We start from the raw sequence: 27,839 nt of genomic DNA, 5'->3' as shown, positions 1-27,839 counted from the left end.
GTGGTTGAAATATTTCTGTGAAATAAAAGACAAATTAAAAATCATAATGTGAAATTTTTTATTGTTTAAAAATATATAGTTGAAATGAACATATTGTTACTTACATACTAAAGTTGTATCTGTTAAATGTAGTGCACTAACTGCCATTTTAGGTACTACCTACACAGAGCTTGTGCTTGTAAATTGACCGTACTGGTACAAATGTTTGGTTTTAATGTTAAATGACACAGAAATCTTGAATGTCCGAGCGAAGTTTTTCATTGTTCATATGTGCTGATCATACTTCTTTTTGCTGCAAGCAGTAAATTTGTTGAAACTCCATGGCAGATTAAAACTGTAAGTTTTTTGTTTTAAATTTGACTGGAAAGTTAGAGTGTCTGTACCAGACCAGGAATCAAATTTGGATAACTGTCACTTGGGTGTGCTCTCACAGTGAGCTGCCTCTGTATGGGATTCCGTGATTCAAAACTTACCACTGCTTCCACCCTCTGCAAACAAGTGCCACGAGCTCTATAGGCACACCCCCGAATTAACCAACATTGATCTGAGTGAAAAAATTATACAGTGAAGTTGGCTGTCATAAAGATGTTCCATTTGCTTTGTCCTCTTTCCCATGGGTGCCAACTCTCTGTTCTTAGTAGGAGTGTCTCCATAAAGCTTCAGAAGGAAAGAAGTAGGAAGAAAGATAGTGGTTAGTTGACTCTGAAATTCTATTCTTGGCTATCGGTTTACGAGATAACGATGTTACCAACAACAAATGGAGCTTTTTGTTATTTAACCAGAAAGTGCATTACAAATGTTTAGTCTTACTCAATTTACATGTATGTTGATATATTTGCCAGATTTGTGTATCACTCCCAAATCAACTACATTAAAAAATATAGTGAGGTCAAATAAGTATTATCACATATCAATGCTTTTTCTATTTCAAATTTAATTCGAGTATCGAAACATTGTTGTAATATTTTTGATAATACCTACTGTTCCAAGCTTCCATTACAGGCATCATCATTGGTATCAAAACATAATTACAATTTTTTTCATGAATACCTATCATTGTGGGCTTCCAATTTTTTTCATGAATACCTATTGTTGTGGGCTTCCATTACAATGATCATCATTGAAACTATGAGAGAAATACTTAAATCAAAGGACTGCAAGTGACGCATTTATATGTCAGTGACAGTTCTTTCCTTATTTCATTATTGAGATATGAAGAGAATGAAGTACATCATAAATTTGAAAATTTGTGTAGAGAACCTAGTTTTAAAGTTAGTTAATTAAGATAAAAAAACAGATATGACAAATGTGAAAGACTATGGAAAGAAATACCTTGTTCGTATACATAGCATGTTAGCAGGAGCTACAGAGAACCTGCATATTGTGTTTGTAGTTCCTAATATACAGTATATTTTCTTACCATGAGTTTATCTAAGCTGTCTACCCTTTCTTTTGCACTCTTTCAAATTTGAATTTGTCATTCTCTTTGTAGTACACTAAATTCAACAATAAGAAAATGTTTGAGTTTTTTATTAGTTTCTTTTATCTTGTTTGCTTCATGTATCAGGCAGATAATAAAAAAATGGAGTATAGTTTGCTAAATTCATAATAAACATAACTAACATCTTATGAATGCTCAGTAAACACCACATAATATTGGTGAAAAGCAAGCAAGAAGCTATGTTTTAATTCACAGAAAAGATACACCATGTGATCAAAAGTATCCAGACACTTGGCTGAAAATAACTTAAAAGTTCATGGCACCCTCCATTGGTAATGTTGGAATTCGATATGGTGTTGGCCCACCCTTAGCCTTGATGACAGCTCCCAATCTTGCAGGCATACATTCTATCGGGTGCTGGAAGGTTTCTTGGGGAATGGCAGCCCATTCTTCCAGAGTGCTGCACTGAGAAAAGGTATCGATGTCGGTTGGTGAGGCCTGGCCCAAAGTTGGCATTCCAAAACATCCCAAAGGTTCCATAGGATTCAGGTCAGGACTCTGTGCAGGCCAGTCCATTACAGGGATGTTATTGTCATGTAACCCCTCCACCACAGGCCATGCATTACGAACAGGTGCTCAATCGTGTTGAAAGATGCAATCACCATCCCTGAATTGCTCTTCAATAGTGGGAAGCAAGAATGGGCTTAAAACATCTTATGAATGTAGGCCTGTGCTGTGATAGTGCCACGCAAAACAACGAGGGGTGCAAGCCCCCTCCATGAAAAACACAACCACACCGCACCACACCACAACACAACCACCTCCAAATTTTACTGTTGGCACTACACACGCTGGCAGATGATGTTCACCGGGCATTCGCCATACTCACACCCTGCCATTGATTGCCGCATTATGTACTGTGATTTGTCACTCCACACAACGTTTTTCCACTTTTCAATCACCCAACGTTTATGCCCCTTACACTAAGTGAGACATCGTTTGACATTTACTGGCGTGATATGTGGCTTATGAACAGCTGCTCAACCTTGAAATCCAAGTTTTCTCACCTCCTGCCTAACTGTCATAGTACTTGTAGTGGATCCTGAAGCAGTTTGGAATTTTTTTGTGATGGTTTGGATAGATGTCCGCCTTTTACACGTTACAACCCTCTTCAACTGTCGGCCGTCTCTGTCAGTCAACAGATGAGGTCGGCCTGTACACTTTTGTGCTGTACGTGTCCCTTCACATTTCCACTTCACTCTCACATTTGAAACAGTGGACCTAGGGATGTTTAGAAGTGTGTAAATCTCGAGTACAGACACATGACACAAGTGACACCCGATCACCGGACCATGTTCGAAGACTGTGAGTTCCGCAGAGCTCCCCATTCTGCTCTCTTACGATGTCTAATGACTACTGAGGTCGCTGATATGGAGTACCTGGCAGTAGGTGGCAGCTCAATGCTCCTAATGTGAAAAATGTATGTTTTTTTTTTTTTTTTTTTTTTTGGGATGGGGGGTCTGGATACTTTTGATGGCATACTGTAAATTTCAGTTTTTTTTTAGGATAAACCGTTGATAGTTTTAGAATGTTCAATGCATTATCTATAATAAAAAATAAAAATAAAAAAAAGAGAGAGAGAAGTTATACAGAAAGGTACACAGAAGTGCCAAAGAGACTGATATAGCCTGCATATTCAGATACAGAGATATTGTAAATAAGAAGAACATGGCACTGTGGTCGGCAAAGCCTATGTAAGACAGAAAGTGTATGGTGCACTTCTTAGATAGGTTACTGTAGCTATAATGGCAGGATATCATGATTTAAGTGAGTTTGATCATGGTGTTATAGTCGCTGCACAAGCAATGAGAGACAGCACCTCCAAGGGAGTGATGAAGTGGGGAGTTTCCTATACGACCATTTCACAAGTGTACTGTGAATATCAGGAATCCGGTAAAACATCAAATCTCCGACATCGTTGCAGCTGGAAAAAGATCCTGCAAGAACGGGAGTGACGTCAACTGGGGAGAATCGTTCAATGTGACAGAAGTGCAACCCTTCCACAAATTCCTACAGATTTCAATGCTGGGCCATCAACAGTTGTCAGCTTTCGAACCATTCAATGAAACATCATTGATATGGGATTTCAGAGCCTAAGGCCCACTTGTGATGACTGCACGACACAAAACTTTACGCCTTGTCTGGGTCCATCAGCACCGGCTTTGGTCTGTTGATGACTGGAAACATGTTGCCTGGTCAGACAAGTCTCGTTTCAAATCGTATCCAGCGGATGGATGTGTATGGGTATGGAGACAACGTCATGAATCCATGGACCCTGCATGTCAGTAGGTGACTGTTCAAGCTGGTAGAAGCTCTGTAATGGTGTGGGGCATGTGCAGTTGGTGTGATATGGGACCCCTGATTCATCTAGATACACTCTGGTAGCTGACACGTATGTAAGCATTCTGTCTGATCACCTCCATCCATTCATATCCATTTTGCTTTCCGACGGACTTAGGCAATTCTAGCAGGACAATGCAACACCCCACACATCCAGAGTTGTTACAGAGTGGCTCCAGGAACATTTTTCTGAGTTTAAACACTTCTTATGCCCATTAAACTCCCCAGGCATGAACATTATTTAGCATATCTGGGATGCTTTGCAACATGCTGTTCAGAAGAGATCTCCATCCCCTTGTACTCTTATGGATTTATGGGCAGTCCTGCAGGATTCATGTTGTCAGTTCCCTCCGGTAGTACTTCTGACATTAGTAGAGTCCATGCTACATCGTGTTGCAGCACTTCCGCGTGATCGCTACGGCCCTACACAATCTTAGGCAGATGTACCAGTTTCTCTGGCTTTTCAGTGGAGAATTATTGGTGGTAGATGATGCAGTGTTCCTAACATTTTGTGTGACATGTCTCATAAAAAGGCAGAGCACATTGTTGGGGCAACATAACAACCATAATTTAAGGTAAGAATCCTGGACACAAGTAGATTATGAAAGTGTGAAAATCTACATATATTGTAACAACCTTGGTGTCTGTCGTGTGACGTATGAACTGACTTATGAAGATGGCGTCCTCATAAGTGCATTATCAGTTCAAGTTACCTAGTACACTACATGGCAAAGAGGCACCATTTCTCCAGTTTCTTTAACTTAATTGAGACAAATTTTACAATTATGAATTTGACATTGATGTCATACTTTAAAAATAACTTAATACCTGTCTGATTAAAATGTTATGACTCAGTTGAAACACACATGGAGAGGTACTTATAATGCTGGCTGCAGGGGGGTGGGGGTGAGTTTGCAATATGCATCACCCCACGCTCCATGTGCACGCGCGCGCACGCACACGCACGCGCGCACACACACACACACACACACACACACACACACACACAGGTGCACATAGTATACCCTTTCATACTCATATTAACCCAATTTTGTGCATTATTTTTTTGGTAGTATGAAAAGAAAGATTGGTATATAACTACCACAGTTACCATGTACACTTGTAGTTCAATGTTGCCGAAGTTTCAGAGAGAACAGTAACCAGAGTGATATCAGATTCACATAAGATAGCTGAAACATTCAGAAAATTTTCAGTCATGGGCAGATTCTATTAATGTTGCGCAACACAGCTACTGAAATATTTTTCGTATTTATGAATTTACCCAGTTACATCCATTGAATACTTTTATTTTTTATGTTTAAATACCATTACCATGACAACATCCTCCTCTCTTATTGAACTTTTGAAAAGATTGTACAAAAATGTGTGCTATTAAAAGTTGTCATGTAAGTTGTCAGCTTCATTGTGGGCTGAATTTATTTTGGGATTGTTTGTTGTATTGTGGTCTATATCGATCACATGCTCCTAGGTAACCTTATTATTGGCATCTTGTTTAATTTCCTACAGTTTTAATTTGAGTAAAAGTTGGTAGAATGTGTCCTGGAAATTGTTCCTCTATATTTTTCGTAAATCAACACTGCATTGTCAGATTTTGCACAAAAATGAAAGATTCACGTACTCGAAATGTTTAATATTTTGAAACAAATTGATAGACCTGGTGATGCTATACGTTGAGTACAACATTATAAATACAGAGACTTATCAAATATGAACTGGAATTTACATGTGGCAGCTATGGTAGTGCACAGAAATGGGTGCAACGCCTACAGGATGTTAGTGGGGATGTGTGAAAGTGTTTTGATGCTACAGTTTTGCGAGGCGTGACTGCTCAAGTGAGCCCACCATGTGTAAACCAGAGGTAGACAAGTCTGTGCAATACATAATCATAAAGTATCTCACTTAAGAAGACTCCAAACCTTTGGAAATATTGAGGAGGCTCAATGGACAGTTTGAGGAAGCAAGCCTTTCAAAGACCCATGCATGTTAATGACAAAACATTTGTGGCAGGACAGCTAGCCGTGGAAAAAGTACCCCGCCAAAACAACTGTGGACAAGCATTACACAAGATAACATTTGTACTGTACAGGACCTTATTGCAGAAGATGGTGGTGCATACACCTTTCTTAAATTGCTTCAGCAGTAGGAATAAGCTATGGAAGTGCTCAAGTCATTTTGACTGATGAACTCAACTACTGGAAATGGTAGTTCTTCTGCGTGACAATGCAAGACTGCATCTGCTGCCATAATGAGAAATCAACTGTAGGTAGTTAATTGGAGGAACACCCTCCTTACATTCCATCTTTATCACATTGTGACTACCACATGTTTGGACTGTTGAAAGAACAACTTTGACGACACCAGTTTGATAACAGTGCGGTAGTAGAGGAGTTTGTAAGTGAGCTGTTGTGCATGTAAGCGAGCTGTTGTGCATACATCTCTCTTTTTTTCGTCGAGAATGGCATCAGAAAGTTGCCAGTTTGATGGGGAAAATGTGAAGCAAAGTCAGGAGATGATAGAAAAATGATTTTGGTTTTACAAAACTCAGTTCATATATGATCTCTTCCTGTAGTTCTCTTGATTCAAAAGCAGTTGTTATTTAGCTGAGACTACTCTTCACCAGCATGGCCTTCATCATCAACTGGTGACATTGAAATATGCTATCCTGGCTGAGACACAAAGTTGGAATATGATCACTATTTTTTATTTACTTAAATTTGGCATATTTCGTGACAGTACTTTTTCCGTTAGATGTTTACAAGGCGATATTAGTCTTGGCTTCAGTTGTCTAGTTGAAGTATGGTTCCAAAATGCATCTTTGTCGGCTGCAGAAATGACCTGGTTCAATGTGTTTGCCTCATTTTTGGTATTTCAAATACCATTTCTTCAAGTGTAGTTTCTTCTTATAGTTTATATAAAAAAAAATAGTAACATAATTCAAAAGTATTTATGACGGCGACCTGCACATTCTTCTTCCGTCAACACACACCAAGAGTTAACTGCCGACTGAGTACAGTCAAAGACGACTCCAGCGTCAAAGATATTTTACACAACACACAAGCTTCCACTTGTAATCAGTCTCTTTGCTATTCTTCGATACATTTACTAATAGTAATCAATATACTTTCACTCTCAAAAATATAAGTAAATTAACATATAATAAGGCAAATTATAATAAAAATTCTGACAAAAAATATAAGAAAACATTTACAATTTGGTATCGACAAATCCGGTAGAAAATACCACATCTCCCAGATCCATTACAACATTCACATTCAAAAAAGATTGCCAACCATTACCTCGTGGTCAGAGTGCTAACGTGAAAGATTGTGATCTTACTGGTCTGTACATGAGATTTTAACTGAAAAACTGAACATGCATAAAACTGCAGCAATGTTTGATGAGGCACTGAGCAGAGGGCATATTGATTCAACATTTAAAAAACCTTGAACAGGCTTCAGCTCTTGGCTGATACCCCATTACATGTACAGAGCAGCAAATTAAGTGTTTATCTCTTTCTGTGTTTTCCTTGTAGTATACTTATTAAATTTCATGTGTGTTTCTCTATTTACACTATGTGATTGATCAAAAGTATCCAGACATCCCCAGAAACATACGTTTTTCATATCAGGTGCATTGTGCTGCCACTTACTATCAGTACTCCATATCAGCGACCTCAGTAGTCATTAGACATTGTAAGAGAGCAGAATGGGGTGCTCTGTGGAACTCAGACTTAGAATGTGGTAAGTTGATTGGGTGTCACTTGTGTCATACGTCTGTATTTGAGATTTCCATACTTCTAAACATCCCTAGGTGCACTGTTTCTGATGTGATAGTGAAGTGGAAACTTGAAGGGACACTCACAGCACAAAAGCGTACAGGCCGACCTCATCTGTTGACTGATAGAGACCGCTGACAGTTGAAAAGGGGCTTAATGTGTAATAGGTGTACGTCTATCCAGACCACCACACAGGAATTCCAAACTGCATCAGGATCCACTGCAAGTACTATGACAGTTAGGCAGGAGATGAGAAAACTTGGATTTCATGGTCGAGTGGCTGCTCGTAAGACACACATCGCGCCGGCAAATGCCAAAGGACGCCTTTGTGAAGTGACAAATCAAGGTACACAATGTGGCGATCCAGTGGCAGGGTGTGGGTACGGCGAATGCCAGGTGAACGTCATGTGCCAGCATGTTTAGTGCCAACAGTAAAATTCTGAGGTGGTTGTGTTATGGTGTGGTCGTGTTTTTCATGGAGGGGGCTTGCACCCCTTGTTGTTTTGCATGGCACTATCACAGCACAGGCCTACATTGATGTTTGAAGCACATTCTTGCTCCCCACTATTGAAGAGCTATTCAGGGATGGTGATTGCATCTTTCAACACGATCAAGCACCTTTTTGTAATGCACGGCTTGTGACAGAGTGGTTACATGACAATAACTATCTCTGTAATGGACGGGCCTGCACAGAGTCCTGACCTGAATCCTATAGAACACCTTTGGGATGTTTTGGAATGCCAGCTTTGTGCCAGGCCTCAGCGACTGACATCAATACATCTCCTCAGTTCGTTTCCAGAGTTGAGCAGGGTCCTTTGGTTTGGAGCTGAGTGGAAGGTCTCAACCAAATGCTTCATAAACTCTGTGATGGTATTGGTTGCAGATTTCTAGACCTGTGTAACCATGTGGAGATTTGTAGGACTCCCCTTGATACCTCAATGGTGAACTACACATATGAAGCAGCTACTTGCGTAGCAGAGTGCTTGTGGAGTGCACGTGAAGATTTTTTAGGCTAGGCTGTATTTTGAGGTGCTCTGATGAGCAATCACCAATTGATATGCAGCAAAGGAAATCAAATGGCATTCAGAATAAAGACGCTTAGACTGTCACAATTTTATCAATAAACTGGGGAAGTATTTGTAATAAAGTTCTTGAATTTACTACCCTCCAGGAAAGTTTTCGCACTCAGATTATTCTTGGGACTGAGAGCTGGCTGCAGCCCGAAGTGGAAAGCTCTGAGGCATTTAGTGAGTCATTGAACGTTTATCGGAAAGACAGATTTGAGGCCATAGGAGGGCGAGTGTTCTTTGCATTTGACAAAAATATTGTCTCTATTGAGGTCAAAGGTGAGTGTGATGGTGAAGTCATCTGGTCGCATATAACAGGTACAGGGGAAACCAAGTTAGTTGTTGACTGTTTTTACCGGCCATCCGATTCTGCTGTGACAGTTTTAGAGTCATTCAAAGAAAGTCTATGGTCATTATTGCATAAATACCCAGATCATACAATAACAGTTTGAGATGACTTTATCCTGCCAAGTATGGACTGCGATGTCTATGAATTTATTGAGGGGTACAGAAGAACAGTCTTGCAAAGTAGTTTTTGGGCCTTGTTGAGGTGTCAGTATAGAGATGAGGATTAGTGATTACGATGTCATCATAGCGACTGTTGTTAACAAAAATCTCGCGTAGACAGTGAATTGGCATCACATAGTTCCAGTCAGATGGTTGTAGAGGAATTATGGGCAAAGTTTAAGCAGATTGTAAATCGTGGTCTGGAGATTTATATGTCTAGTAAGTGGATAAAGGATGGAAAAGACCCCACCATGGTTTAATAACAAAATTCGGTGGATGCTGACAAAGCATGCATTCTTGCTTCAAAAGGGAATGCGTAAATCATGACAAGAAAAGGTTAGCAGAGATTCATGCATCTGTGGAAAGATCTATGCATGAAGCATACAACTACTACCACTGTCGCACCTAGTGGGTCTAAGGCTTCCATTCAGTCCCTTGTCGACCAGTCTGGCGTGGCATTTGAAGATAGCAAAACAAAAGCCAAAGTTTCACATTTCACATTCAAGAAATTGATCTTAGGAGAACCATACAAACCTACCATCATTTGACCAATAGACAGACTCCCGTATGGACGACATAGCAATAAGTGTATCTGGCGTAGAGACACAATTGAAAGATTTGGAAGCAAATAAATCGCCATGTCTGGATGGAATCCTAGTTCGATTCTACAAAGAGTACTCTACAGCGTGGGCCCCTTACGCATTTATCGTCAATCACTCGCCCAACACGAAGTTCCAAATGGCTGGAAAAAAGCACAGGTGACCCCAGTATATAAGAAGCATAAAGGAACTTGCCTGCAAAATTACAGACCAATATTCCTAACTTCTGGTAGCTGCAGAAACCCTGAACATATTCTCAGTTCGAATATAAGAAATTTTATTGAGACTGAGAACCGTACGTCCACGAATCAGAATGGTTTTAGAAAGCATCGCTCATGTGAAACTCAGCTTGCCCTTTTGTCAAGATATACTGAGAACTATAAATGAAAGGCAACAGCAGATTCCATATTTCTAGATTTTCGGAAAGCATTTGACATGGTGCCCCATTGCAGGCTGTTAATGAAGGTACAAGCATATGGAATAAGTTCATATATATGTGAGTGGCCCGAAGACTTCCTAAATAATAGAACCCAGCACATTGTCCTTGACGACGAATGTTCATCAGAGGCAAGGATATTATCAGGAATGTCCCAGGGAAGTGTGATAGGACCGCTGTTATTCTCCATGGTTTAGTGGACAGGTTGGGCAACCATCTGTGAATGTTTGCTGATGAAGCCATGGTGTACAATAGGGTGTCAAAGTTGAGTGACTGTAGGAAGATACAAGAGGACTTAGACAAAATTTCCAGTTGGTGTGATGAATGGCAGCTAGTACTAAATGTGGAAAAATGTAAGTTAATGCTGATAAGTAGGAAGATCAAATCTGTAATGTTCAGATACAGTATTATTAGTGTCCTGCTAGACTCAGTCAAGTCATTTAAATATCTGGGTGTAACATTGCAAAGTGATATGAGGTGGAATGGGAATGTAAGCGCTGTTGTAGGGATGGCAAATGGTCAACTTCAGTTTATTGGGAGAATTTTAGAAAAGAGTGGTTCACCTGTAAATGAAACTGCATATAGGCCTCTGGTTCGTACTGCTTGAGTGTTAGGGATCCCTACAAAGTCAGGTTGAAGGAAGACATTGAAACAATTCAGAGGTGGGCTACCAGATTTGTTACAGGTAGGTTTGAACAACACGTAAGTGTTACAGAGATGCTTCTGGAACTGAAGTGGAAATCCCTGGAGGGAAAGTGATGTTCCTTTCAAGGAACACTATTGAAAAAAAATTTAAAGAACCGGCATTTGAAGCAGATTGCCTAATGATTCTTCTGCCACCAACATAAATAGCACTAAAGGACCATGAAGGTAAGATATGAGAAATTAGAGCTCATATTGAGGCATATAGACAGTTGTTTTCCCTAGCTCTATTTGTGAGTGGAACAGGAAAGGAAATGACAAGTAGTGGTATGGTGGCTTGCAGATTATCCATGTAGATGTAAAACTTGGAGATGATTAATATAAAGAGTCATACAGGAGACAGGTTTTATATGGCTACAAGAATGAGACATAAAAGCAGTCATCTCAGTGAGGTCATGACGGATATCCCTGTCCAAAAGAGCCACACAACCTTGATCCATTTTCACACTGATGTTCACAGCTACTTCAATATCAGTAGAATTGTGCAATTCTGATTGTAACGTCAAAGTCAGTCAGTCAACCCTGATTGCTATGCAAGTATTTTAAAAAGTTTCAATAAAATATTGCATTTATGGCAACATACTTAATGGTGTCTTCACCATTGCAATTCACTTGCGCACTTGGCTACATCAGTTTGCAACTTCTATGTAAAAAATCGCATGACTGTTCTCTTCTGATCATCCAACTTCCAAGACCAGGCTCCATGTGACTCTTTCCTGTTTCCAAAGATAGAGTTATTGTTGAAAGGATGCTGTTTTTACACAGTGATACACTAGTAAGTGGAACTGTCTTTCAATGACATTCCGTAAAAAGCTTTTTAGAACTACTTGGCAAAATAGACACACCCTAGGATAAATGTGTGGATAGGGAGGGATATTTTGAAGGAGAGAAGGGTAAACATAATAAATGATCATTAATAAAGTTCAGTTATTTGTTGAACAGACATCATATGAAAATAATTCAAACTGCCCACATATTGAGTGCATATTAAAGTGCTCTTGTGATTGATGTTATCGGTGAAGATGACTGGCTGACTCAATAATTTTAAAGAAATTTATGGAATAAAGGGAATAGATACACACTTTGCTACATTACAAGGTGGAAAAATTAATGTCAGTTTTTGTTGACAGTTTTCTCCTATTTTGTAAGTCTTTTGTTTCTCCTGTGCCACGAATCACCATTTATATGTTGAAATTTACATGTTTCACTATTTTTTTAAACTATTTTGACATTCTTGTTTTTATTTCCATTTATTGCTTATGGAAATACATCAGGTAGAATTTAAAGAAAGTACTGTAACCCTTTTGTGCCTCTAGAAATGCTTTCCAGTGATATATTAAGTAAGGGGAAGTGACCATTCTATAATGAGAGCATTCTTGTTTAAATGTTGTTTGATACTCATCATTAATTGTTAATAGACTGATTTTGGATGAAATTCCATATAAAAGAACATTGTGAAAATTGCAACACAGAAGGCACCTGTGGCTGCAATGAATGTTTGTCAGATTAGGTCAATGACAATACACAATTTACAGAATCTTCTATAGTCTTTGCTTCAAACTTCCAGTGTAGCATCAAGTTCCTACTTGATGCAACAAGTGTCTCTAAATAGTATAGCATGGAATCAAAAAGGACCTGAGTACATTCCTGGGAAACTTTGCTCCATGTGGTTTATGAGAGTCCAGAAAATGTCAACAGTGGTTGGTAAAGGGCTATATCAAAGCAGTTGCTGACAAACCATAAAGCAAACATGTACAATGGGGATTGAGCAGATGTGCATGCCAGAGAAGCTGTGGTCCCATAATTCTTTGAAGACAGCTGCACATTCATGGCCAAATGTGGTTTTTGAAATACGGCATCTGGAGGGAGGGTCAATGTCCCTAGCTCTGCCAATCTCCCTGAAATAGCATTTGCCATGCAGATTATTGTCAGTATGTTCTAGTCAAGGTCATGTGTTATATCCAATGGTGCTCCATACCATCACACTTTGCATGTGTTGATTACACAACTCAACAGTGCAGGCTGCAAAATTGCAGTCACCACATTAGAATATAAAATATGCAGCTATTGCTGTTGGCATATTAAAGTGGGACTTGTTTGAAGATGCTATATTTTGCCACTCATCACACCAGTGGCAGTGTTCCTCTGCTCGTTACAGCCCAAGTTGTTAATACAGTGTGACTAAAGAGAAAGTTCATATTTGAAGAGCTCTCTTCTTGTGTGCAACAAATCTGAGGAGAATGGGGGGGTATGGTCATCACTTGCTTGACCTGTAAGAATTCAGTCAACATGGAGCACTTCTCCGGAGTGGACCATGTGTTCTGTATGCAAGAATTTTACACAAACGGTGATTCGGTGAGTGTAGGCAAGGAAGAAGTTTTTCAGTGATCGTGGATTGCATTATATAAATGATGCTCCAAGTATTTCCCTTATCCAGAAATGGATCAGTACATTTGAGGAGACTAGTTCAACACTGGCCAAACCGAAATTTGGGCTACCAAGGTCATCAAGAATGGACGAATCCATAAAGAGTGTAAATCTGTCTGTCCATGAAGATCCTAATCTCTCCATTTGCAAGTATGCAAGTTCTTTAAAGATGCATAGATCATCACAGCATCGAATTCTGCAAAAAGACTTTAAACTGCACCCGTACAAAATCCAGTTGGTGAAAGAGTTAAAGCCTCAGGATGCCAGACAGACTGCAGTTCATTAATGATGTGATGACTAAGTGCACTTCCATGTATCATTATCATCTTGTTTTCTCAAGATGCTAGTTTTCACTCGAATGCCCATGTCAATAAGCAAAATTGCTGCCACTGGAGCGCAACGAATCCTAAACAGAAGCTTGAGAAACCCCATCATTTCCAAAAACTGTTGGCTTTGTTGCTCCATGAATAATTGGCCCATTCATTTTTGAGAATGACAGTGGTCGTACAGTTACAGTGGATTTGGAATATCATCTGATGATGGTAAATGACATTTTTCCTGGTTAGTGATCACGGTTTCAACAAGATGGTGCCACAGCACACACATCCAGTGTGTCTATACTGGAAGTTCATGAAATTTTCCCTGGCAAATTGATCTCCAGTAGGTGTGACATAAATTGGCCCCCACTCAGTCCAGATTTGAGTCCCGTGGATTTTGTCTTGTGAGGATATGTCAAATCTAAAGTGAATGTCAATAATCTGACTTCTCTGGAGTAATTAAAAGAAAATATCCGTAGTGGAGTGGTAGCCATCCCAGTGTTTACATGCCAAGCTGTCATGCAAATTTGTTTGTATAAATGAGTGCCATAGGCAGGCTGGTTTGAGTTTAAATGGCATTATTTTTTAAGAAATAAATTCCTAAACCATATATTTCAATTATAAATAAAGATTTTGTCAGTAGACTTCAGCCACTATTTTATTTTGACACATCAAATAGAAACTTTCTTTTAAGACACCATGTAGTTTCTGGTCAGTGGAAGCTGATATAATGGCATGAGTGACAGTGGTTGGCCAATTTCTGCCTATTCCTTTGTAATAAATTTATGCACAGGTTCTATGCATGAATCATTGTCACAGCTGTGTGACATTTTTGAGCTGAAATACCATGGCATGACGATCACATTTCTCAGAAACTCGTTATTCTGCTCTGTTTGAATTTATTTCCTTGCTGTTTTTGTGCCCCTTGACATGTGTTATTTGTACTGGCACATGCTTCCATACTTCCACTACAGTTGGTGATCCCTCACTGAGCAACTTGCCAGCAAACTGATCTTTTGGGCATACATGTGAGAGCACTGCGCAGCCTTACACAGACACAATTTGTCTTTGTTGATACACTGTAGCTAACTGACAAAATATTAGTCATCACCTTGAAAGTGCACATTGATTGTTTTGGAGAGCTGCAGATGGTGTAGAATGAGCATATAAAAATCAGTCCATTTGTAAATATGGCAGAAAGGAGCTATAGTGTGCAGTGTATCACTGCAGATCGTCCAACATACCTGCAGTGATGAGTGTGTCACTCTGTCATGTAACGGTGCAAGCGCAGTTGGCATAAAAATATTTAAACGACAGGCTACAGAGATGGGTGTCTTGCCTTGTCAGTGACAGTTTCAAATCTGACAGGAATTGCTGGTGTCTGTGAATACAGGTCCATCTTGACGAACATTTTGTGTCAGGTATGTTGCAGAACCACATTGCTGCTTTTAAGTAGTGCAAGGCGCCAGGTGCACCAGACACGCTATGAGCCATTTAACCTGCAGTGTTTGTTGGCTGTAATTCAGGACAGAGGTTATTTTGTGGTGTTTTGGCGGTGGGCCCACTAAATTCAGATTAGTGTGAATGTGAACCAGGATCTTTATTAACATTTGCGGTGACAAAGTGTTGCCGTTTCTTCTACAAGTTAGTGATGATTATGCTGTGGACACTCCTGTCTTCCTAGATGACAACAGCCATATTCTCAGGGATGCATACTTAAATTCCTGGCTTGATGATCACTGTGGTTCCTTGTCGTATCTCGACTACCCCACTAAATCATCTGTTCTTAATCTTGTAGCAGATATTTGAGACTACCTGGATCACTGGGGAAAACATAGCAATCAGCATCTCAGTAATCTGGTAGTTCGATGGGATCTAATCGGAGTGGCTTCAGATGGATGTGGCTCACATGAAGAAACTTAGAGACTCTCTTCCTCACCGAATTGAGGCCATTATCGTGTCTAGATGTGGTTTTACACAGAATTAACATGATGTCTTTTTGGGGCGACTAAATTTTTGTCGAGTGTACTTATTAGGTTGGATTCATTTAGACCATTTTGTTATGCTGAAATTGTTACAAATGTTAATGAAGTTTGTGGATTTTGTCATACATTAATAACATTTAACATTCACACTGAAGCACAATAATATCAGAGTTTTCAGTGAAGTTGTGACTGCAGTTTCATATTGAAATAGTAACTTCAGAGCCCTCCCACTCATTTCATTATCATAGTCAATTCTTTTGTTAATACAGCTACTGATATTCTGACTTGCTTTTCTGTTGAGTATATTCTTTCACCCTTCTTTCATAATTGATGTGTCATTCTTTTTTTCATTGTTAGTATAGTTTTACTGACATTCACAGATGTTGCATGCTCTCATTTGCCATCCAAACCGTTGATACCACCTATCTGATAATAGCACTCAATCGTTGTCAGATATCTAAAACTGAATGTGTTGTTTTGAGGTGTAGTCAGTTTGATTCAGAAAGAACAGTTCATGAACTTTAAGCATGCACTAGCTTTTTATGGAGTGATGGCTTTCTGTTCTGCTTTTATTGTTTATTACCTGTGCTTATTTTTAGTTACAGGTGTTTTTTTTTTTTTTTTAGCTTGCACTTAGCTTTTCTTAACAGGAAGTTTATTCTTCAGTTGCACATATTGCATTTAGATGGCTAAATGTAATTCCTGTCAATAATTTTTCAGCGACACACAGTTGACACTACCAAAGAAAAATGTCGCAAATTTCTTGCAAATCTGTTGGAGCTCTCAAGTCGAGAACCAAAATCTGTGGAAAGGAATGTGCGTACACTAATCCAAGAGTTGATTGACACCAAGGTTGAACCAGAGGAGTTCTGCGATCGGCTTGAGCGATTACTGAATGCATCTCCACAACCCTGCCTCATTGGATTTTTAAAGGTCTTTTGTTTAAATTAAATTTTATGTGCTTGCAGCTTTTTATGATATATTTGGTAATAATGTTTTTTCCTCTTTTTTCCTGCAGGTAGGTATGACAATTTGTTTCTTCAAGCTTTATTCTTTGTGGGTCTGGACCTTTTGAGTTATCTTATTGTTATTCCAATGGAATATTCTGTTTCCTCTTCAGTTTCACTGGTTTTATGTGATACACCATTTTATTTATGCATGCTTCTGCATTTTATTATTATTTGAAATAACCGTGACTCTTGTATTATTTGCTGATTTATTTTGATAACAAATTTTGCATACAACATTTTTGTGACTCACATATGTTTTGATTCTTTGTACGAGTACATCATAACGGTTTTCTGTAGCAATGGACACTAGAATCCTTTGTAAGACTGGGTTGTGCATGTTGCACTTCTTACTAATTTACATGTGAGAGTCTAGTTAAAATGTACATAATATTTAAGAGAATTCTCCACCATTATGTTGCAGCGTCACACTCATTGTAAGCATTTCTAGGAACTCATTGTAAGCATTTCTAGGAACTTATACAAAAGTCTCCATAAGACTTTTTTTAACTTGGACATAGTTGAAGGTATAGAGCTTGAACATATGGAACACTCAAAAAGTGGTAAATTTCATGATTTACTGATGTATTGTTTATGTGAACGTTTTTGATATTAATATCATTAATGTACAAAACTGGACATATCAAAGACATAAGTAGTCCATATACTGTAAATGCATTTACGTTTTAGTAAAACATGCATAATTGCTAATTCCTTAAAGCAAATGCTCAAAAGTCACAAAACTTGCAGCTACTGAAAAGTGGTGTTGAACCTCATAATTTCTAAGGTATGAATAGCCAAAAACTGCACATCCTCCCATTGTATCCAGTCAGAGGAGATAAGTAATGCAGTAAATACAAGAATAAACTGTACGCGAAATCTAATCTAACATAGGTTTCTATTAAGGAAGTTACCATTGTTCTCTTGATAGATATTTATATATAAAAAACTAGTAAAAATGATCTATGATCCAAAATAAATCACATTCAGACTTATTCTGTTTTGACTATTTTTTATTAAGCTAAAAGTTTTAGAAGAGAAGGAGATCACCCAAAAAACAAAAAGAGTTGACGTAAAAAGAATAAGTTACAAGAAATTGAATGTTGTTGGAATGTCTTACAACAGAAGTAGCATCAACTTGGTTGACAGGCAAGTGTTGGATAATTAATCTGACTCCATTTATGATGGATACTTTGAAGACAGGTAAAAGTGTAAAAAAAAAAATCAATGACTTACACTTTCCAAGGAGGGGAAAAAAATGGAATGGATAACCTATTGCACTTCTTATGTCCTAATAGCAGATGTCTAGACTGTAACGTATATGGAGGTTGTCATAATCGTTTTAACAGTTCTGTGTAACTGAAATTGTCTACTAGATCACCAATTTCTTATTTTAGATGGTGCAATAGCTGCTTCTTTTTATTCAGAATAAGGTTCAGGTTACTTTCCCATAGACAGTTCACAATGCTGTACTGCAAACTGATGGTCAGTGTACCATTGTCTCAACTGTCTCTACTTTAGGTGAGGGTTGCAGTTAAATGGCAAGTCTTGACAGAACCTTGACATTTTGCCCAGAAGAGGCTTTACAGTCCATGAAGGTATCACAGTTTTCTCATTCTTACTACACTCCTGGAAATTGAAATAAGAACACCGTGAATTCATTGTCCCAGGAAGGGGAAACTTTATTGACACATTCCTGGGGTCAGATACATCACATGATCACACTGACAGAACCACAGGCACATAGACACAGGCAACAGAGCATGCACAATGTCGGCACTAGTACAGTGTATATCCACCTTTCGCAGCAATTCAGGCTGCTATTCTCCCATGGAGACAATCGTAGAGATGCTGGATGTAGTCCTGTGGAACGGCTTGCCATGCCATTTCCATCTGGCGCCTCAGTTGGACCAGCGTTCGTGCTGGACGTGCAGACCGCGTGAGACGACGCTTCATCCAGTCCCAAACATGCTCAATGGGGAACAGATTCGGAGATCTTGCTGGCCAGGGTAGTTGACTTACACCTTCTAGAGCATGTTGGGTGGCACGGGATACATGCGGACGTGCATTGTCCTGTTGGAACAGCAAGTTCCCTTGCCGGTCTAGGAATGGTAGAACGATGGGTTCGATGACGGTTTGGATGTACCATGCACTATTCAGTGTCCCCTCGACGATCACCAGTGGTGTACGGCCAGTGTAGGAGATCGCTCCCCACACCATGATGCCGGGTGTTGGCCCTGTGTGCCTCGGTCGTATGCAGTCCTGATTGTGGCGCTCACCTGCGCGGCGCCAAACACTCATACGACCATCATTGGCACCAAGGCAGAAGCGACTCTCATCGCTGAAGACGACACGTCTCCATTCGTCCCTCCATTCACGCCTGTTGCGACACCACTGGAGGCGGGCTGCACGATGTTGGGGCGTGAGCGGAAGACGGCCTAACGGTGTGCGGGACCGTAGCCCAGCTTCATGGAGACGGTTGCGAATGGTCCTCGCCGATACCCCAGGAGCAACAGTGTCCCTAATTTGCTGGGAAGTGGCGGTGCGGTCCCCTACGGCACTGCGTAGGATCCTACGGTCTTGGCGTGCATCCGTGCGTCGCTGCGGTCCGGTCCCAGGTCGACGGGCACGTGCACCTTCCGCCGACCACTGGCGACAACATCGATGTACTGTGGAGACCTCACGCCCCACGTGTTGAGCAATTCGGCGGTACGTCCACCCGGCCTCCCGCATGCCCACTATACGCCCTCGCTCAAAGTCCGTCAACTGCACATACGGTTCACGTCCACGCTGTTGCGGCATGCTACCAGTGTTAAAGACTGCGATGGAGCTCCGTATACCACGGCAAACTGGCTGACACTGACGGCGGCGGTGCACAAATGCTGCGCAGCTAGCGCCATTCGACGGCCAACACCGCGGTTCCTGGTGTGTCCGCTGTGCCGTGCGTGTGATCATTGCTTGTACAGCCCTCTCGCAGTGTCCGGAGCAAGTATGGTGGGTCTGACACACCGGTGTCAATGTGTTCTTTTTTCCATTTCCAGGAGTGTATGTCTTCAGAGGGTAAGTCATTCTCATACTGTCTCTCAAAAGCTTTAATTAAACTTTTCCCATCTTTCATTTTCTGTACTGTGAAAGCAAATTGGTAGAAAAGGAAAGACAGTCATTGCTGTACCATAGATTTTTCATGGAATTTCTTCTGACAAGTTGCCTGTTTCTTTGTTGATGTTGGGTTCTTTAAACATGTGTCATTTGACAGCTGTCAATGTAGCTGTACTGAAGCACAGCACAAAGGAATAAACCTCAGTTACTGTTGCTGCTGTTTATGCATTTTTTTAGTCTAGTGAATCTTGCAGATTTCCTTCTGCTGACTTACCACCAGCAGAGTGAAATTTGTAAGTTTGAAGCCTATCTTCAGATGAATCAGTCACACACAGAGATGTTAAATTACTCTTGTGACCAAGCGTTACACGTTTCCAACATTTTTCAATTTTAGTAGTCTATGAGGCAAGTGATGCGCCTGTATTTTTTCACTTTATCAGTTCACTGTTTCTTCTGAACCATCTATCTGTATTACATGCTGTTCTGTATGTGTTTCTCATTGTACTTACCCAAGAAGTGAATAATCTGTTAATAGTTATGGTGATATTCTTGGATCACAAGTCCCTGGCTACTATTTGATGAGATACAGGTTACAATGTTTTCTCTGCCTGCGAGGGATGTTTATTTAGTTTAAAGTGCTCTGTTATATTGTATCTGAGTAAATAAGATGTAATGACTATTGTGATACACTCAAATACATCTGAATTTGTCGTGAACAACAGTAATAATTTTTGTTTGTACCAATATTGTTGAATTTATATTGTAACACATTTGGAAGCTTCCAGCATGATTTGTTCCTTAAACTATAGTAAACTGTGCTTAGTCAAAGGTGTAGTCCTGTTAGCCCATCTGTAATACATTCGCTATGCAGAAATGTCACTTTGGCATAGCACTTTTCGTATTGAGCAGCTTATATATGTGTTCTTGAGTTTTAAAGTATTTCTTGTACATCAAAAATCTATTTGTCTTAGGGTTAACCTTAGTCATTTAATGCCTTTCTTTTCCAAGAAATTGCAGTATGACTTTCAAGTTCTTCTTATTTTGAAGGTCTGTCTATTGCACCTCATGTTCAAAAAATAAATTAGTGAGTTGTACCTGCTGATATATGCAACTGGATCAGCTACCTCAGAGTTTTGAGTAGTTGCCACTATAACCGATGCAGAATAATTCATTCTCAGTTTGGCTCTTACTGGTTATCTCCAGGATTTCTTCCTTTGTGCGACAGTGAATACCATTTATAACACTATGATGCCAAGCCTTAAAGATAGTTGGAAATATAAAGCAAAGTTTAAAACTGCAACAAATGACTCCAACAGCAATTGCACATAAAGATTCGTAGTAAACATTCTAAAAGTTCATGCATATGTTGTAGGTCAGAGTAGAAACATGACTCTTATGTGTTAACACACTTACAAAACACTGGTACTTCAGTGGCAATGCATTAGGGCATGTCTGTGACACTCAGGGGTCTGCACAGTGGCATTAGCAAATATGTCTGGAGAAAATTAGGAAAAGCATACCCCAAGTTGCCTAGACACATCCAGTGCATTTTGGTCAAAGTGCAGTGTCACATGTTAACATGTTTGTAGTTTAAAGTTGTTGACATTTTCTCTAATTAGCCATACTGTTGGGTTCAGAAATAGTGTTATAATATTTCCAGATTTTTTTTAGAAAGAGGGTTTTTTGCTGATTGATTGATTGATTGACTGATAAATCACTGTGACCTTAGAAGGAGTAGGTATGAATAACATATCAGGATAATGAGAGAGCACTATGTAAAGAAAACACAAATATGATCTTTATTGGTATTAGTTCTAAACCCTTCTTTTATATTTATCACAGGTATTAGTTCTAAACCCTTCTTTTACATTTACCGCAGTTTTGGTTTACACGGTACATTTTGCGTGGGTGGCATGGATGGATTTCTCTTATTGAAAGTTAACGGCCAAAATAAAGGATATATCTTTATTTTGAGACGAAGTGTCTTAATGAGATTTTAAAACTGTTGTTTGTGGCTGCAATTGAGAAAGATTGTCGTGTGTTTTGTGGTTCATTTTATATACATTTTTGTTACTGGGCAGAAGAGAGTGAGACTGTAGGATGGCACTCTCACTTTGTGAGGACAATTTACAGTTTATTGGAGCAAATGTACCTAAGACTTGCAAACTATTGAATGTGTCTAGAGCATTGAAGTTGCTACATGGTGAATTGTAACCATAAGGTCATAGGTGCAATTCATATGACATAACTAGTGTGGCTCCACATAATTGTGCACATTATGTTTTCCACATGTCACTTGAAAATGAATGTTGTTTTTGATTGTGATGTAGATCAATGAAAAGACCTCTTAAGCCACTAAAGTTGTTAAATGGGACTTGATACTTGCAAGGGCACCCTGTTTGCACTCGGTCCTTGTGATGCAAACTGAGGAGCTACTTGACTGAGAAGTAATGACTCTGGTATTGTAAACTGACATACAGCCGGGAGAGCGGTATGCTGACGACATGCCCCTCCATATCGGTATTCAGTGACACTTGTGGGCTGAGGATGACACGGTGGCTGGTCAGTACTGTTGGGCCTTTGTGGTCTGTTCAGGAGGAGTTGAGTTTTAAGGGCACCCTGTTAGACTTCGTTGAATCACCTACCATGGTTTGGCAGTCTCTCTCTCTCTCTCTCTCTCTCTCTCTCTCTCTCTCTCTCTCTTTTTCAGCAACATCAGTCACAATGATTCCAGAGATTTAGGAGTAGTCGTTATGTTAGCCTGAGAAATGTTTCTTGCACAATGTTGTTTACCAGTGCTGGCTCCGTGTTTTCAAATGTAAATTCAGAGCTCTCCATAATATATTCAAAGTCATTATGATATCAAGAGCTCTCTTCTTCTGAGTATTTCCGATATTTCTCCTCCCAAGCTTTGTTCTGTCATGTGGTTAGAAAACTGAAATGTTATGCAGAGGGAAGTGCAATTACTGCATATCAAGAACTTCGTTGAGGGGGCCGAAGGGCAAAGTTGAACCTAATAGTTAACTATCCTTTGCGGTAGACTAAAATTATAATTTTGTTTTATTGACATTCAATCTGGATCCATTTCTCAGAATATTTCAGCTTGATGCTCCATTAGTTCTGTTTGTACACACTGTCTGTCTCTGATATTGAAAAATTTAATGGCATAGTTTGTGATGCATTACATCCTAGCTGTACTCTGATTCCATGTCACTTATTAGTGGCTGTTTGAACTACATAAATTGATTGCATGGACACCAGTAAAGCAAAACTGTTTTTTGCCTGCGAGAACAATTAGTCCAGGGAAATTTGGAATTTCAAATTGGAAAAGTTAGGATATTCCAAAGAAATATTTTAATAGAATAAAGTTACCACAATAACTTAGAAACTCACTATAATAATCATAAATAATTTCCTGTCGAGTACATTCCTAATAGCTGAAATTGAGAGATGAACATGCAATGTTGGAGGAAAAACAAGTAGTAACTTGTCATATTTGGATTTGCATAAGTACATTTTTTATTTATGTAAATCTGGAACCCCTAAAAAAGCACACCTCATGGCGAAATGTAGAATTACACACACCAGTTTAGCATTTTTGTGCCCAGGAATAGAACTGTGAAAGCAGATTATAAGAAACTTGTGATGTTAAAATGTAGGGAAACTAATAGAAACTGATATTCATCTAGTATTGTATTCTTGTTTAAATATATGAGAGTTACATTATACAGAAAAGGTGACAGGATAATTTGTGTGGTTTGCAACTAAAAGGTTTTTTTTTCATATTTATATTAGTTACTATGGGAATTGAAATTTTGCACTAATTAATATTAGGGCTCATCCTGAAAATACACAGCACAAATTAATTTCGGTAGAGAAAAGCAGTAAAGTGTGTTATTGGTGTGGTCTTTAGTCTGAAGTCTAGTATGCGGCAGCTCTCTACACTAGTCCATCTTGTGCAAGCCTCTTCACCTGTGAATAACTACCACAACCTACACTGATCGGAAGATGCTTAAGGTTTCTGTTGTCTACTGTGACTTTTTTGGAGTTGGTAACTTCAGCAATAGAAATTTTCATTTGTCCTCTTTGCCATCTGTTTAAAAGTTTTCTATTCTTCCTAAATGTGTTTAGCTTTCATTATTAAGAAAAGCAAAGGCCCAGAATTTGCACATCTACATTCTGTTGTATGTAATTTCATGCTAATTTGTAGTTTCTAGTTTGAATCACAAGCCTTGATTTTTCAGGTATGTCCTTTATATCAGAGTAGGAACTGTGCAAATTAGGGATCTTCCAGAACAAGTCTGGCTAATGTTCAATCATATCTGTGGTTAAATATGTGTTTATTAGGCTGAAATGGTTTTTCTAATTTGTCAGTTTATAGATTTATATTGAAAACTATATCAGCTGTGGCAGATAAATACACTTAAACTATTTTTGTTCCAATGAGTGTATTTTGTTACAGAAAAGCTTGCCACTCCTCCGCCAGTCTTTAGCTACGAAAGAACTTGTCATTGATGGCATTCGGCCACCACCTCAAAGTGCAGTTGTCTTCTCACTGGCAAATTCTACAATGGTTCCTCAAGTGCAGGTAATCATTTTTATACCAAATAATTTTATACTGAATATTTTTCCACTTTAATTCATAAATCCTTCTATGTGTAAGCAGAACTCATTTATATGTGAAGAAGTTATTTTAATTACTGGTCAAGAAGTAGATTACTTTCATATTCTTAAAAAACATAAGTCTAAAAAATTTCTCTTGTTAATGTGTTACGTTTGGTATCCAACAACAGATGATGGATGTGAATACAAATATGAGTAATCAGCAGGGGCCAAAAAAGTTTTTTATGAGATAGAAGTCAGTTTCTTAGAAACTGAGATGATCATAGTATAAACAACAGTGATTGTACATTTGCTGTCATGTTAAGAAAAAAAATCAGTTCAGCTGCTAAAGAGGAATAAAAGAAATTGATAGTAGGAGAACTAATGCATTCTTAAAGGCTTGCACTGCTCTTTCCATTTAGTGACTTTACATCTGCCTGTAGTATTTCAGGATTAGCAAGGATAGGATGGCTGCATGACGTTCTTTAAGCATACGCTTATTCCACTAGCAGATGAATTGAGTCTTTGACAGGCATACATATAAAGGAAAAAACTTGTTGATGCACAGTTCTGCATTTGAGCAGGTGGTCTAGGTTATGATGGTGGTTGTGTCAGGTGGGGTGGGTTGATGGAGGAAGAGGCAGGAGGTAGGGAGAGGGGTCAGGGTGAGTGGCTTGTGGCTAGGCAGGAAGCAGGTTGTTTGCCAGCTAGGAATTAGAAATGAGGGAGGAACGGGTGGCAGGAGCAAGTGCTAGGCATGTGATGCAAGGTTGTTAGAGCCAGTGGATACTGGCACAGGCTGAAGGTGGCATTGTGACAGGAATTTTGGAGGGAGTGACAGGACAGATGAATGGAAAACCATTGGGATTGGAGATTTAGATCAGGACAATTGCAGGAGCAAAGGATGTGTTGCAAGGATAACTCCCATGCTTAGTTAAGAGAGATTGATTGTTGAGGGAAGGATCCAGATGACCCTGGTTGTGAAGCAGCCATTGAAATTGAGATTATTATGCTCAGCTGCATATTGTGCCACAGGGTGGTCTACTTTGCTCCTGACCACAGTTTGGCAGTGGCTGTTTGTCCTAGTGGACAGCTGATTGGTAGTAATATCAGTAAAAAAAAAGCCATGCAATGATCGCAGCAGAGCTGATGTATGACACGGCTGCTTTCACTGGTGGCCCAGCCTCTGATGGGATAAGCCTGTGACAAGACTGGAAAAGGAAGTGCTGGTTGGGTAGATTGGGCAGGTCTTAAACCTGGGTCTTTCTCAGTGATATGATTCCTGAGGAAAGAGGTTGGGAGTGGGGTGGCATACAGGTGGACTAAGATGTTGTGTAGGTTGGTTGGGTGACAGAACTCCACTTTAGGAGGGGTGGGAAGAATCTTTGGTGGGATTTCCCTTATTTCAGGGCATGGTGACAGATAATCAGAGTCCACTACCCACCCACATTACACAACATCCTAGTCTACCCCTATGCCTCCTCACTCCTGACCCCTTGCCACAGGTATCATACCTCTGTGGAAGACCAAGGGGCAAGAACCTGCCCAACCACCCACTCAGCACTTCCTACTCCAGTCCTGTCACAGGCCTATCCTACCCTATCGAGGGCCGGGCCCCCTGTGAAAGCAGCCATGCCATATAATAACTCTCCTGCAAACAGTGCACAGCTTTTTGTGTCAATATGGCTACTAGCCAGTTGCCCACAAGGATGAATGGCCACTGCCAAACCATTGTCAAGAACAGTATTAACCAACCAATGGCACAAAATGCCGAATATCAGTGGCCGCTTCACAACCCCTGCCATTTATATCCTTCCCTCTATCACCAGCTTCTCTGTAATACACAAAGGGGAGTTATCCTTGCAACACATCCTTCACTTGTGTAATTGACCAATATCCCCACACTTTCCACCCAACAAGTTCCCCTTCCTCTGCCCCGTCACCCCCTCCCAAATTCACTACCTGACATCTATTTGCATATACTGCTTCCCTCTGGCTGCAACAACTTTGCATCACATGTCTAGTGCGTGCTCCTGTGACCTTTCCCTCCCTCATTCCTAGCTGGAAAATAAACTGCCTCTCACCAAGCTGTGAACCACTCACCCCCAAACCCTCTCCCTGCTATCTGCCTCTCTCACTACCTACCCCATCTCACACAACCTGACCACCTGCCAAAATGCAACATTGTGCCTTCAGCTGGTGCCATGTGGGAGTATAGGTGTGTGTATATGTGCACATGCTTTTTCCTGTGTGTGTATACTCTAGCTCAGAAAAGGATTACTCCAAAAGTTAGCAGGTTTTCTTCCTTTATGTGTGTGCTCGACTCAGCTCTTCTGCTTTTTGTTGTGTGGTTCTTTTAATCCTCAAGCATTTAAATTCTATCAGCACTTTCTACAAATTCATTCCACTGGAGTTTGCCTAGCCCTTGTGTTACAACAAAAGTGCACCTACCACACATTATTCACATTCAGGACCTACGTGGCAGGGAAGTAAAGTGATTTGAGACAATTTTGGGAAATATAGCAGTTGTAACAATGATTTCAGTAAAAATGCCATATGATAATATTATATTAAAAAATGTGTTTGTGGTAAATGCTGAGGGAAAGTTCTTATAGAATGTGAGTGCTTCAGGATTAAGAGAGACCACTCACTCCAAAGCTGAAGCGTTGAGTTCGCTTACCACAAAGCAGTAGTGTTGAGTTGTTGATGGGTGCACACACTTTTTAGTGTGCCTGTTGACAACTCAATGCTTGTGCTTTTTGATGAGTGGTCTCCTTTAATCCTAAAGTGTTTGTGATAATAGGTAGTCAACAGTCATTTTAAATAATTTTACTTTCCAGAAAGGCTTATTCTTTTATTTGAACTGCAAGTTGTGATACAACTGAAGAGCTAAGAAATTATGAAGAAAGCATAAATCTGAGAAAGGAACAACAGATCATATTTTCCACAAGAACAAAATATTACATTAGTGTTAATACCATCCATCATAATAGATGTTTTGAAAAACCTTCAACTGTATCAATAATGATTTAAATCGTTATAGAAATGGTAAGGACTTTAGGGGGGTTTATTTCACTCTCTTGTCATTGAAGGCCTTATGTGTCTTCTCTTGTGGCACTCTATGTACGATTTTTGGTCTAGTTACTGTTCTTCAGCAATAGGTGCTCAGCAGTGGACATGCACGTTAAATCTTCATATACAGGCTTACATTTGGGAGTAGTTTCAAATCATCTTCAACATCGAATACGGTTCTCAGAATTGCTTAAGTTGAGTACCAGGATGGTTTCTTTGGAAAGCAAGAGGTCAACTTCCTTCTCAGTGTATTGCCAGCTTGTAATGAGTTTGTGGATTATGAGACGTTAAACCTAAATATATCATCCTTCCTATTTGGATTCATTGTGTTGTTTAGTGGTATCCACTGTCATCTAATTGGCCAAGTGTGCTTTCCCAACAA

At 39.6% G+C, this 27,839-nt stretch overlaps 1 protein-coding gene across 2 annotated transcripts in view; it reads left to right on the top strand.

The window, feature by feature from the left end:
- The window catches only part of LOC126187313 (transcription initiation factor TFIID subunit 4), a 202,195-nt gene that overhangs the window by 71,556 nt on the left and 102,800 nt on the right, over positions 1-27,839 (top strand). Inside the window, exons 4-5 of one of the 2 annotated variants that reach the window (XM_049928316.1) lie at positions 16,398-16,610; positions 24,246-24,371. In XM_049928316.1, coding sequence (XP_049784273.1) covers positions 16,398-16,610; positions 24,246-24,371 — 339 coding nt within the window. The remainder of the gene's footprint in view (positions 1-16,397; positions 16,611-24,245; positions 24,372-27,839) is intronic. The other variant, XM_049928325.1, reaches the window with a different exon arrangement.

Source organism: Schistocerca cancellata, chromosome 1 (assembly GCF_023864275.1).
Source record: "Schistocerca cancellata isolate TAMUIC-IGC-003103 chromosome 1, iqSchCanc2.1, whole genome shotgun sequence".
NCBI classification, from domain to species: Eukaryota; Metazoa; Arthropoda; class Insecta; order Orthoptera; family Acrididae; genus Schistocerca; species Schistocerca cancellata.
This window is presented reverse-complemented; position numbering and strand designations above follow the sequence as displayed.